General features: G+C 36.0%; 1 protein-coding gene across 3 annotated transcripts in view; it reads left to right on the top strand.

The window, feature by feature from the left end:
- The window catches only part of TRPM7 (transient receptor potential cation channel subfamily M member 7), a 64,924-nt gene that overhangs the window by 28,620 nt on the left and 23,085 nt on the right, over positions 1-13,219 (top strand). For all 3 annotated transcript variants that reach the window (XR_012043697.1, XR_012043698.1, XM_072869247.1), the window contains exons 7-20: positions 977-1,148; positions 2,015-2,189; positions 3,432-3,555; positions 4,461-4,533; positions 4,824-4,924; positions 5,839-5,973; positions 7,338-7,391; positions 7,960-8,100; positions 8,663-8,797; positions 9,400-9,680; positions 10,164-10,392; positions 11,628-11,783; positions 11,923-12,066; positions 12,737-12,865. Coding sequence is in view for 1 of the 3 variants with exons in the window: in XM_072869247.1 (XP_072725348.1) it covers positions 977-1,148; positions 2,015-2,189; positions 3,432-3,555; positions 4,461-4,533; positions 4,824-4,924; positions 5,839-5,973; positions 7,338-7,391; positions 7,960-8,100; positions 8,663-8,797; positions 9,400-9,680; positions 10,164-10,392; positions 11,628-11,783; positions 11,923-12,066; positions 12,737-12,865 (2,049 nt within the window). In the remaining 2 variants the exon portion in view is untranslated. The remainder of the gene's footprint in view (positions 1-976; positions 1,149-2,014; positions 2,190-3,431; positions 3,556-4,460; positions 4,534-4,823; positions 4,925-5,838; positions 5,974-7,337; positions 7,392-7,959; positions 8,101-8,662; positions 8,798-9,399; positions 9,681-10,163; positions 10,393-11,627; positions 11,784-11,922; positions 12,067-12,736; positions 12,866-13,219) is intronic.

The raw sequence follows: 13,219 nt of genomic DNA, 5'->3' as shown, positions 1-13,219 counted from the left end.
GCACTAGAGGAGGAACTTGTTCTCGAGTACTTAATCCTTTTTCCCCCCCTACTGATGTTACTGTATCAGATAACAAAAATGCTAAAGTATTACAGAGAATTCACATTTACAGAGGATGATAAGTTGAAAAATTTTGATGCGGAGTCTTCAATGCTACTGTTTGCCAGAGTAGTCACAAGTTTTCCCTAAAGACACCTTTTCAAAGAATCTTCTCTCTCTTATCCTTCAGAACAGAATTTTGTGATACAGTTACCTGCTTTCCTGCACAAAGTTAAGAGCTGCAGCTGTTGGTGTATCCTGACTGAAGGCATGCTTATATGTGTCAGTGCTTCTTGTTGAGCCACCAGTTCTTGTGTCTAGATATTGTGGTTTAACCCAGCAGGCAGCTAAACACCACACAGCTGTTTGCTCACTCCCTGCCTCCCAGTGGGATGGGGGAGAGAATTGGGGGGGGGGGGGGAAGAAATTTGTGGGTTGAGATAAAGACAGTTTAATAGGACAGAAAAGGAAGGGTAAATAATAATAATAATGATAAAAGAATATACAAAATAAGTGACGCACAATGCAATTGCTCAGCACCTGCTGACCGATGACCAGCCCATTCCCAAGCAGCCATTGCTGCTCCCCGGCCAACTCCCCCCAGTTCGTATACTGAGCCTGGCATCATATGGTATGGCGTAGCCCTTTGGCCAGTTTGGCTGAGTCCCCCTCCCAGCTTCTTGTGCACCTGGCAGAGCATGGGAAGCTGAAAAGTCCTTGACTTAGTATAAGCACTACTTAGCAACAACTAACACATCAGTGTGTTATCAACATTACTCCCTTACTAAATCCAAAACACAGCACTATACCAGCTACTAGGAAGAAAAAAATTAACTCTATCCGAGCCGAAACCAGGACATTAGATAAAAAGTTAAGTTTCACAGAAACAAATTTGAATCTTTGTAAGTAAAAGACATTGTTGTGTGTTTATACTTAGGTGGTTGCTCCATATCAAACCTTGTTAAACCCATTAAGTAAACTAAACGTCCTAAATAACCTCCATTCCCATTTCATTCTGGTGGATGATGGAACAGTTGGAAAGTATGGAGCAGAAGTTAAATTGCGGAGAGAGCTGGAAAAAACTATTAATTTGCAGCGGATCCATGCAAGTAAGTAATTCTGATGCCTGAGGGCTGAGTGTTACTACGCTTTAATGAAAAAGGTACTTGCACCAAACATCCGAATGAGAAAATAAGAAAAATTAGTCTTTTGTTTATGTTTCAAGTCTGAATGACTGTTTTGCAAACTTCAACTGCTGCTTTGGACCCTAGATATTGCTAGTAGATTTAGGATTTCTCTGGGACCAGAGAGGAGGGTTCTTTTGAGTAAAGTTGTCTATTTTGCTTTGATAAAGCAAGTGTAGGTCACTTGACTTATTAGGATGTTGTCAGGCCTTACTGGTCTGATGTATTCATGGTTTTGACACTGATCACTTGCAGTTTCACAATATGGCAATTGAGTTGGTAAAAGATAATCTGTGTTTGTGCAAAGAAGCCATGACTACTTTTGGTGTTTTCCCAATTATGGAGCAACACGTGTGCTTTTTCTCTTCTAGGAATGCTTTTGCAATACTCCCTGTCAGTAGAGGGTTTCCATGTAACTATGTTCAAATTGTATACATGTTGTCATCTTTGGAAACTATTTGTGGGGAAGGTAGAAGGGGAGTTCTCTAAAGAAAAAATACTCACTTTTCTGCATTAGTTCAGGAATATTTCTGTGAAGAATCTCTTCTGTTTTGTAGACTGTATTCCATTGTATTTATCAGCTTCTTTGCAGTGCTTTCCCCCCAGCCCAAAGTATAAACAGTGCTTGAAACTGTGCATTAGCAACAGTTAAAATGTCTGGCAGGCAGTATTTTAATATTTACTCAATAGAAAGGACATACTTGATTTCTTAAATATGTAAAATCAATCTTCGCATTCCCTATACACTTAAAACATTGTCTGGTTTTTATTACTTATTTGCAACTTTATAGGAATTGGCCAAGGTGTGCCTGTGGTGGCGCTTGTATTTGAAGGTGGCCCCAACGTCATACTCACAGTTTTAGACTTCCTTCAAGAAAGTCCTCCTGTGCCGGTGGTGGTATGTGAAGGAACTGGTAGAGCTGCAGACATACTGGCATATGTTCACAAGCAAACGGAGGAGGGAGGGTAAGTCCTAGCGCTGCTAGCCAAACTATCAGTCATACATAGATGGGTTTTGAGAGCATTCCTTAATGAATTTGTGCAAGAGCTTTTTCTGTGGAAAGACAAAGGTTAAAAGTGGAGAGTATAATCTTGCCTGTGATGCAGCTTTCCAGGTTGGCTGCAATAATAGCTCTGGCTAAAGACCAAAACTTCTTTTCTAGTTCTAGGTTCCTCCCACATGCCTTGTACCAGTTGCACCAAATTCTGTAGCGTATGCTTGCTTTAGCAATACTTACAAAAAGGATAGGAAAAGTGTACACACCTATATCCTAAATTAAGGGAAACATCTTGTGTGTAACTTCAGTTATGTGCTGTAATTTTGTTACACCATTGTAACCAGAGGACCCAACTCTCAGTTTAAATGCTCTGCCTGCTTCAACTTCAAATTTTAACTAAGCCACGATAACTTAAGTGATAAATGTGACTGTTCTTAAGTATGCACAACAGAGTTTTGCTCAACAGAATTCAGAGCTGACCAGACCTTCCAGAGATGTGAGAATAACATAAAGAATAGTATGTTACCAAACTGCTTGAAAATATCACTTGACTACATTGAATGGAAATATTTTCATGCAGTTAGCTGTTGCATAGTAGTAACTTTCCTTGAAAAGGGATCAGAAAGAGTTTCTATATTGTTTCTTCTGAGTAGTCTTAAAACTGAACTTTTTACGTACTTCTGTGTAGTGGAGAAAATACTTGTCTGTTTTAAGTGTAGTTTCAAATAATAAAAGGGCTGTGCTTGGGCTCCACAATACTTAGTGATTTCTAGTTAGTTGTCAGACTTGCATAAATCCTTAAACATACTGGGTCCTTGTTGCAGGGACTGCCTCAGAACCAGGAGGGAGGGATCTAATGTAGCGGTAAACTGAACAGCTTTGTCCATGCAAGTTCAGAAGCAGGTCTTATTCAGAGGGGTGACTACTTAGTATTTTGTGTCAAAATCTCTTAGTTTAGAGTATCTCAGAACTGGGTATGGGAAGGAGAGGGAGAGAAGCTGAGTTACTTTTAGGAGGCAGTAGTAGAAAGTCATTGATTAAGCAACCTATACTTCTTTCTAAAGTTTACCCGGGGTTTTGCCATTGAAACAGTAATAAGCTTATAAAGAGCAGAACTTTGAATGGACATGTTGAAACTAATTAAATGCATTGCTGTTGTTACAGTTCATGTATAACAATATGTTTTCCTGTTTCTTTGTTTCAATCTCAGAAATGTTCCTGAGGGTGCTGAGCCTGAAATAATTTCAACCATCAAAAAGACATTTAACTTTGGTCAAAGTGAAGCAGTTCATTTGTTTCAGACGCTGCTGGAATGCATGAAAAAAAAAGAACTTGTAAGTAGATCTTGCCATAAAAAATTTTTATGCAAGGTGCATGCGTTTGTGAGTATAATATTAAATTGTAGCTCAATGTTGTATATGTTCAAGAGTCATTCAAAAATCTTTTCTGGACATAGTGGATCTTCCAGTTTTAGAAAATAGTAAAACACAGTTTTCGTGTATACTTTATCTCATGGCTAAGGGAGACTTAATTCTTGTGATTATTTGTGGTAATCTGAGTTTGTCATTGTTTCCAAGCCTATTTGTTTTCAGATGAGAGGATTCTGGTTTGTTTATAGTGTGTATGTATTTTGTATTTGGGTTGCTGTCCTTTTTTCTTGCTTTGGTTTTTGAAAACCTTGAGACTTTTTTGCCTTTTTTTTTTTTTTTGGTCTTTTAATTATGATTGTACTAACAAAGGTCTACTATCACTGCATGCTTAAAGCAAAAGCACTTTATATGTAGAGCTTTATATGTAGCCTGAGTTCAGGTACTGGTGTCTCATTTGGACATGATATTGTGCTGTTCTAAGGTTTAAAATTGTCATATTCGGCTAAACATGTTTGCTGTCAGGTTAATCTCATAATCTAGAATGACCTGGAGCAGTAAACAGAATACTGTGTGCTGTTTATAGACAATAGAGAATGTAATCATAGTGGAAAAAGAAGTTCAAATTGAAGAGTGTAAAGGGTTTCTGCTATGCTTTTTCTCATAAAAGTTTGTCTAGTATGGCACCCGGTTAGGAAAAGAACAGAGAGTGCACACTAAAAGTAAATTTAAATTGAGCATAGGCTTAAATTGTGTCAAAGATAAGATAACTTTTTAATGTATTTCAATGCCTGACATAAAGACTGGAGCTAATCACCTTTGCCTGAAAATAACTTTAAAATATGTTTTCCCTATTTTACCATTTTGGACAGATTACAGTTTTTCATATTGGGTCAGATGAACATCAGGACATTGATGTTGCAATACTTACAGCATTGTTAAAAGGTGAGACTTTTAATTTTAAGAGCATTTGGAATCCCCAGCTATAGTTGTTTAGTGTTTATATTATGGATTATTTATAAAATACTATAATCTGTAGGAATCTTTAGGTTTTAAGCAAACAATTATCTACTATGTTTTCTCATTGTATAATACCATAACGTGTCATAAATGATGAAATATACTGTATGACTTTGTGGTGGATTGCTTGATTTGGCCTTTTTAGGAAGAAAGAATGTTTATTATCTTATATTTTAATTAATTTTAAATTTTTTTCATTGTTTTTGCTTCTTAAGGCACGAATGCATCTGCATTTGACCAGCTTGTTCTTACACTTGCGTGGGATAGAGTTGACATAGCCAAAAATCATGTTTTTGTTTATGGGCAACAATGGCTGGTATGTAATGGTCTGGATTAAGCAGAATGATATTTTCTAGGAGAGAAACTCAACTTACTGTAAAGAATGAATCTTTTGACTTTTGTAGAGAGACACTGTAGAATACTGACACATTTATTTTGAGGACAGTAATTTTTGCATACTGCATAGTCTTACAACTGTTTTGTTATTGTGTAGTTGAAAATGGACCAAAAATTTTAGAAATGTGCTAGGTGTTCTTAATAACTAGAAGAGAAAAGACATTGCAAAAGGTGAAAGCTGAATTCATGTTAGTCAGATGCTCTTTTTTCCTTACAGTTGCATGGTCATAGGAAGTTTTTAGGAAGCATCTAGTAAAATGTGTATATTAACTACTGTTGGCAGCACTGCAGTGTGTTTTGAGGGGGAGGACAAAATGTCTGTTTCTTGTGGTCTGCAAATTAGTTTGAAAACTACATTGTGTATCTTGCCTTTTTCCCATATTATTGTAAAAATAAAACACAATCTTACATGAGTGTGCAGTTAGAAGTACATAATGTAAGGCTTGTTGATAGCAATGATGGTTCTGAGCATTTGTTTTTGAAGCAAATTGTGCTTTAAACATTTTATGTCTTTGTGTTTCGTATCAATCTATGAGAACAGCTTAACTACATTAAACCAAATGTCTACTTAGTCCCATGTACTGTGTCGGTAGGAGGTACCTATGGAAGACTATAAGACTTGTGGATTAAGTCTTCAGAATATTCTCTCATCCTGTAATTGTGTGAAGTTCAGGGGATTTGCTGAACCAAGGGTGACATTTTTGTATTTATAGACATATAAGGTTTCCCCAGCCCTGTAAAATAATGAGGTTGATATGTAATCTAAGTACACTTACTTTTGTGATGCCCCATTTTACTGGTTCTCTCTGGGCTCTACCTTGTTACTTGTTGTAGGTTGGCTCTCTGGAACAGGCTATGTTAGATGCCCTTGTGATGGATAGAGTTGCATTTGTGAAACTTCTGATTGAAAATGGAGTAAGCATGCACAAATTTCTTACAATTCCGAGGCTGGAAGAACTTTACAACACAGTAAGTAAATTATTGCTTTTTAAGCTACTTTTAGAACAGCTTTTTAGTTGCTCAGCGTGTTGTATACTGGGATGTGTGCACCAGTCTGAAGGCCATGGGGTGTCGATAGGGAAGGCTTCCTGGCGTGAGGTTAGAGTTGAGAAGTGCATGCTGTCTGGCTGCTTTGTAGTGCCACAGCTGCTTTCTGGCTCTTCAGAAATGATACCAGAAATAGTTCGTCAGCAGGTTGTTCATCTGCATCTGATGTTGGGGATAGATACTAAAGGCAAAATTGCAGCCTTGTTGTGGAACATACGAAATGTGTAAACCACAGTGGGGAAGAGAACAAGAGAAAGTCAGATGGGTGAAACCTGTGCCCAAAATATAAGGTCTATAGATACTATTGTTAGGGCTTCAGAAGATGAATTCTGTCTATAGCAGTTAATATTATCATAAGACTTGTAAAAATAGTTTATTTTGTGAACCTGCATAGTTATAAATATTACTTAGAAAAATTTGGTTGCCATAGGTGTTGATTTAAGAATTTTAAAGTAGTTTTGTATAACACTAAATATCTAACAGGACAAAACAAAAAACCTTCCACCAAAAAGTAGCTAATGTGAGTAGTACACAAATATGACTTAGGCTTATGTTAACATTCTCATGGTCTGCTTTTGAAAAAAAGAAAAAAAGAAGGAATTCTTTAGCTAATAAAGCTCTGTAAAGGAGCCCATGTGATCAGGTTTTGTTATTTGTTGTTTTTTTTAATTAACCTTTGATGTTGTTGCTTTTACGCACTTGGTGTGCTTTTGAGTTCTGTATGGGAGTTAGGGTAACCGTATGTCTAAAAGTGTAACAGTTCATGCACTCACAAGAAATCAGAGAAGGAAGAAAAATCCACTTTTGTGAAAAGAGGGAATGTTCAGACTAAAGATTTAAAAAGTAAGGGAGCTTTTACTATGGATCCTGCAATACTGCAAGCATGAAGATCAGTCTGTATGTGTTCCTGTAAATTAAAATGTTTATTTGTTAAAACTTGTCTCTATAATATTATATTTTAATAATATAAAAAAACCATAATGCTGCTGTTTGCATTCTGTTTTGGTTTGTTTTTTTCTTTTTGGACAAACTATGAGTGTATTAATTATGTCCCAAATGAAAACAGAAGTAAATGAAACAAAGAAGGAAATAGTCTATAGCTAATACAGTAGTTTGAAATATTTGCATTTATTTGATGGCTACTGTTTGTTTAAAAACTGGGGAAATTTTTTTTTAATGCAAAAAGCCAACATGCAAAAATATTTTGCTTTTACTGTAATCTTCTCATGTTGTCATTGCACTCTAATTTCTTGTTCCAAATTTTTCCCCCCTCTTTTTCTATAAAGAAACAAGGCCCAACTAACCCAACACTCTTTCATCTTGTTCGGGATGTCAAACAGGTATGCTGTAAATGTAAATATCTGTCAAACTAGCAGTGTTAGTTTTGATGATTTCTTATGTTTGACTGTCAATTTAATCTTAGGTTTATTAGTTAGGTTTTATTGTAAATAATAAGCTACCTCTGCAGTCATTCTGTTGTTTCCAGTACTTGCTGTTGTATGCTTAGTGCCCTGCTGCCAGAAAGATGTTAAACCTGATGAGTGTTGTCTTTTTCATCTTACTTGTGATTGCTTTGCTTTTTGGGGGGATTGAAAGCTGAGACTCCCAGCTAGGAGTAATTTTGGCTGTAAAAACAATAGACAAAAAAGTCTGCACACACACCACCCCACCCCCACCAGAATGAGCATCCACCCTGCTAGGGGAGATCATACACAAAAGAAGCTATAACCTTGTCTTTTTTGAAACTGATAAATATTTAGCCATGTAGATGGTTTTTTGTTTGTTTGTTTTTGATCATGAAAGGTTTAATTTGTTTTTTATTTAGAGCTGTGATGTGACATGTAGGAACACTCTAAGCAAGTTTAAGATTATAGTTTGCAAAACTAAAAATACCTTTTGTATTCCTAGGGAAATCTTCCTCCAGGATATAAAATCAACCTGATTGATGTGGGGCTGGTTATTGAATATCTGATGGGAGGAACCTATAGATGCACCTATACAAGAAAACGCTTTAGAGCTATATACAATAGTCTCAGTGGCAACAATCGGGTATGTGGCAGTTGGATAACAGGACATGCTGATTCATATGTTCTCAATTAAAAAAAAACAGCTATGTATTTTGGAGGAAAATTGGATGCATATTGTTTTGTTCTTGTCAGTGGACTCGTTCTTTTAAAGGCAATAGTAAGACCTATGAGGGCAGCTGGTAGCTCTTCTGGGATTGAGGACAAACAAAAGGTTTTGTTCTCCTGCTCCTTATTCTACCACATCTGAACTCCTCCTCTGTTATTACTTCTTTTCCTACTCATAGGGGAAGAGTGGGCACTAAACATGCAGATTCACTAGGGCTTGGATGCATATAGCTTAGCTTCTTGTAAAGCAACAAGTGTAACTGCCTACTTTGTGACTTCTTAAGAAAAACAAACAAAAAACTTGTTAAATATCCAGTGAAAATTCTGGTTGTTGCCATTACATAAGTTCATCACTGAGTAGCAAAGTAGCTGTATAATTGCTCAACTGAGTATGCAGCTATAAACAGATGATTTTATAATACATAGTAGGTAAGAGTAAAGAAACCAAACCAAACCCCTTCTTCTTATTCTTGTTACAGCGATCTGGGCGAAATCCTTCAAATACTACTCCTCAGATGTGTAAAAGCCATGAGTCTTTTGGTAACAGGGCAGACAAGAAAGAAAAAATGCGCCATAATCACTTCATCAAAACAGCACAGCCATACAAACCAAAGGTACAGATGTGTGAGGGGAACATGGTGGGGTTTATTTTAAGTAGTTAAGAGTGGAGAACCTGGTTGAAACCCAGGTGCCACTGAAGCGCAAGTAGCAGCAGTTTTACTGAGTTTGGTAAAGCTGGAATTTCAGCCTTGCTTTTGTACTTGTTTATAAACCGTCTAGCATGCTTACAGGATTCTGTAAAGAGTGTTTAACTTTCTGTATAGTAGTCTTCTGGATAAGCTTTGATATGTTAGGGAGCAAAAAGCTTATCTTTGGCACAGTTGTAGCAGTTTGGGGGGGACTCACATGGCTTTGTAGATGGAGCAAGGTTTGGCCATGTGTGTCCATGAGTTCCCTCATTTGTATGTAGGTATATTAGTTACTGCTTTTCTTTTGATGTATGAATCAAAGTAATTCGGTCTCCCAGTTATTAAAATGAATTGGACTCAACTGAAGTTTTTGAACAAAAGTTTGGTGCTTTTCAAGTCTTAATAAATTAATTTTTCTTTTTATAATTATATATAACTTGATACTGGATCACTCAGCATTTTATTTCAAGTTATGTAATGACCAAATTTAGAGATTTAAAATTTAACTTTCTGACTTTATTTTAAAGATTGACACTGGTGCAGAAGAGGGAAAAAAGAAAAGAACCAAAGATGAAATAGTAGACATAGATGATCCTGAAACGAGACGTTTTGCTTATCCTCTCAACGAGCTGTTACTTTGGGCGGTGTTAATGAAGAGGCAGAAGATGGCCCTGTTCTTCTGGCAGCATGGGGAGGAGTCCATGGCGAAAGCCTTAGTTGCTTGCAAAGTGTATCGTTCAATGGCATATGAAGCAAAACAAAGTGACCTTGTTGATGATACTTCAGAAGAACTGAAACAGTATTCCAAGTAAATTACATTTATATAGTTAAAGATCTTTTCTTGAAATTTACAGTCAAAGTAGTGGGCTATATATGAACAAAACCCAAACTGTTCTATTAGCACACTTGAAGACAATTCCTTTTTGCAAAAAGGATTAAGTGGCACTCTGGTAGCAGTTTTATATTAGATATTGCTCTCTCTCTTGAGCTGTTATAAGTCATGATTTACAGTTAAATTAAAATGACAGTGAAAGTGCAATTTACTGACTTCCATGTAATTTCCTTGCATGTTCTAACAGCTGTTTGTAGCCTGCATATGTTTTTAATAGAAGTCACAGATTCACATGTTGTAGTTACAAATTACTGTACAGTGTATCTGTACAGAAGGAACAGGTAATAGTCCCTTCAAGTTGTACTACTGAAAATGTGATTGTACAAAAAAATTCAACCTAAACTCAAGGTCATTTCTATAGATACTAGATTTTGTTTCATTGTTTTTTCTTCATTCTAGTGAGTTCGGTCAGCTGGCAGTTGAACTGTTAGAACAGTCCTTCCGACAAGATGAAACTATGGCAATGAAATTACTAACCTATGAGCTTAAAAACTGGAGCAACTCAACTTGTCTGAAGCTAGCAGTGTCATCAAGGCTTCGTCCATTTGTAGCACATACTTGTACACAGATGTTGTTATCAGATATGTGGATGGGAAGGCTGAACATGAGGAAGAATTCATGGTACAAAGTAAGCATTGTCGCAGTTTATTGGTGTAAAAAGGATCAATGGAATTTATGTTTAAATGGAAGGAAAGCATGTGTTTAAATGCTATTAGTATAAAGCTTTCACAATGATAGCTTATGTTAATAAATCCTGTAAAACAGTGTCCTACAACATAAGCAAAACTGTGGAGGTATTTATTGTTAACTCTTCTTTTGACACTCTATTATCTTTTCAAATAAGGTACAGAAATATAGAAGGCAAAAACCAGGCAAGTAGCCTTTAATCAGAGGCTTAAAGAGGTCATGTGAATACTAATCCACTACTAAAAACATAGTGGTAAAAAACCTTAACAGACAGAAAACCTGCTGTAAGAATATAGTTTCATGCATTTTGGCTTTTTACAGGCAGCACATAAGACTTGATGTAGAAAAACTTTGTGTATATCCTATTTTGGAGGAAGAAACTGCACAACAGCAGGGCACAGAATGAAACAAGGGTAGGCAAATCGGGGATAGGTTTTCCAATGGTGCCCTTTGTGATATAGATCAATTGAACCAAAATGGGAGTTGCATATTTCTTTCAGATGGTGTACCAAAACCTAATTGTTGCTAGGAATAGAATGAAATTAAAACTTTCCTACAAAATATCTACAAGCATCATTTAACTTGTGACCTACTAAAATCCAGTTTGATAACTGATTAACCATTTTCTTGCTTGCTTTGTAACAGGCTAATGACAATAACTAGCTTTCACTTATTCTCTTCATCCATACCTTAGCTCATTTTTCTACCATAAGTTGGAAAAAAAACCCCGAAAACAAACACCACCACCACCCCCCAAAAAAACCCCCCAAACAACCAAAACCACAACCTCAACTCATATATGCTTTTTAAATACACCTTGACAGTACACAGTTCCAGAGTTTCTGGGAGTAGATTAAAGAGCAAAGTGTAAACAGAACATCTCTGGATCTTCAGGCTCGGAGTACATTCTTTCTAGTGGCTTTTAGTTCTGGAATTTGTTGATTCTTCCCCTTTCCTATACCTTCAAGTCAAGGAACACTCTGTATATGTGATCTTAGCCTCTTAAGTCTGTATATAAGTAATAACAACTAATTATTTTCTACATTTTTTTTTTCCCTCAATAACAAGCAAGTGAAATTCAGATAATATATTTTCGGAGAATATTCTGTGTGTTGATGTATTCTGATACTTTAATGTAGCTGTGAACTATTTGCACTTAGTCTTCATATTTTCCAGGTGATACTGAGTATTTTACTCCCTCCTGCTATACTGCTGTTGGAATATAAGACCAAGGCTGAAATGTCACATATTCCTCAATCTCAAGATGCACATCAAATGGCAATGGATGACAGTGAAAACAACTTCCAGAATGCAGCAGATGAAATACCTATGGTAATATGGGGCAGAGGGAGATACTAAAAATGATATTTCTAACTTAAAATAATTACATTTTTAAATTAAAGCAAGAGTTAAAATGAGCATCTAAAAGCATGTATTTCTGTATGTGAAGTTAACAGTCCTTTCATTTTAGGATGTGTTTAAAGAGGTAAGGATCTTGGACAGTTCTTCAGAAAAGCATGATATGGAGACTCCAGCAAAACCTAAAAGACTTCCAATTACACAGAAATTTTATGCATTTTATCATGCACCAATTGTGAAGTTTTGGTTTAATACGGTGAGTTTTCTTCTGTGTAATGTTTATTTTATTTGGAAATCTAGTCCGGATTTTTGGGTTCTTTTCCCAACATGTAGCTCTGTGACCTGAATCAAAGCTTAAGCACTTTTTAAAAAACAAACAGAAAACCCCTTACCTTGCTAAGCTGGAAATGAGAAATACTTGATTTTGAAAAAGTGCCTATGTACATGCAGTGCTCTGTGGTTTGGGTTTTTTTTAAGTTCATGATGTTGGCTTTGAGAAATTTTTTTTTCTTTTTTCTTTTTTTTAAGCTGAGAGAGTAATTAGCATGAAAGTTTTTATTCTGGCCTAAGTAATTAACTTCATCAGTTGCTAGCAGGAATTCTGTAATCATTTGTTAGGCTAAAGTGTTCATGCACAGCTTTGTTTAAATTACTGTAATAGAAACTAAAATTTGTATTAAAGGAAAAACAGCTGTAATAAGAACAAAGCTTTGCTAATAATAAATAGCTTATTACAGCTATTTTTCCTCTTCTAAGAAGAAAATGTTTGTATCCCCTTATAAATAATAACTTGTCTGCTTAAAGGGGTAAATATAGTACTGTAATCCTACTTGAAGCTTTTATTGTATACCACATCAAAAGATTCCATGCACATCTATAAAGAACCCTTCAGTAATTATATGTATAATCTTCGTTGCTTTTTTTAGTTGGCATACTTAGGATTCCTCATGCTCTACACATTTGTGGTTCTTGTAAAAATGGAAGAATTACCGTCTGTTCAAGAGTGGATTGTTATTGCTTACATTTTCACATCAGCAATTGAGAAAATTCGTGAGGTATGCCTGTAACAATCTGTGTTTTTCTTTGTCAATTAAAACAGTATGCTTTAAACTGTGTTTATAAACAAGAGAACTCAAGAAACTGCAAGCATCAGAGTACATGATGTAATACCTTTATCTTAAACTTTGGTATAGGCTGCTAGTTTCAATACCAGTGTTTCTTGGCCTACTGCTTGGACTTAGCTTGCTTTTCTTCTGTTTCCAATGGGGAAGAGGTGGAGGTCTATGAGGTAGAGGTCTATTAAAAGGAGGTGGGTTTTTTCCTCCTAAGTTTTGAAGAACTGGCAATGACATCCTGGTCTGATTTTTTTTGTTTGTTTGTTTTTGTTAAAACCTCCCCCCACCCCACAG

Source organism: Ciconia boyciana, chromosome 8, assembly GCF_034638445.1.
Source record: "Ciconia boyciana chromosome 8, ASM3463844v1, whole genome shotgun sequence".
In the NCBI taxonomy this organism is placed as follows: Eukaryota; Metazoa; Chordata; class Aves; order Ciconiiformes; family Ciconiidae; genus Ciconia; species Ciconia boyciana.
Note: the sequence above shows the minus strand (reverse complement) of the source record. Positions and strands in the feature narration are given on the sequence as shown.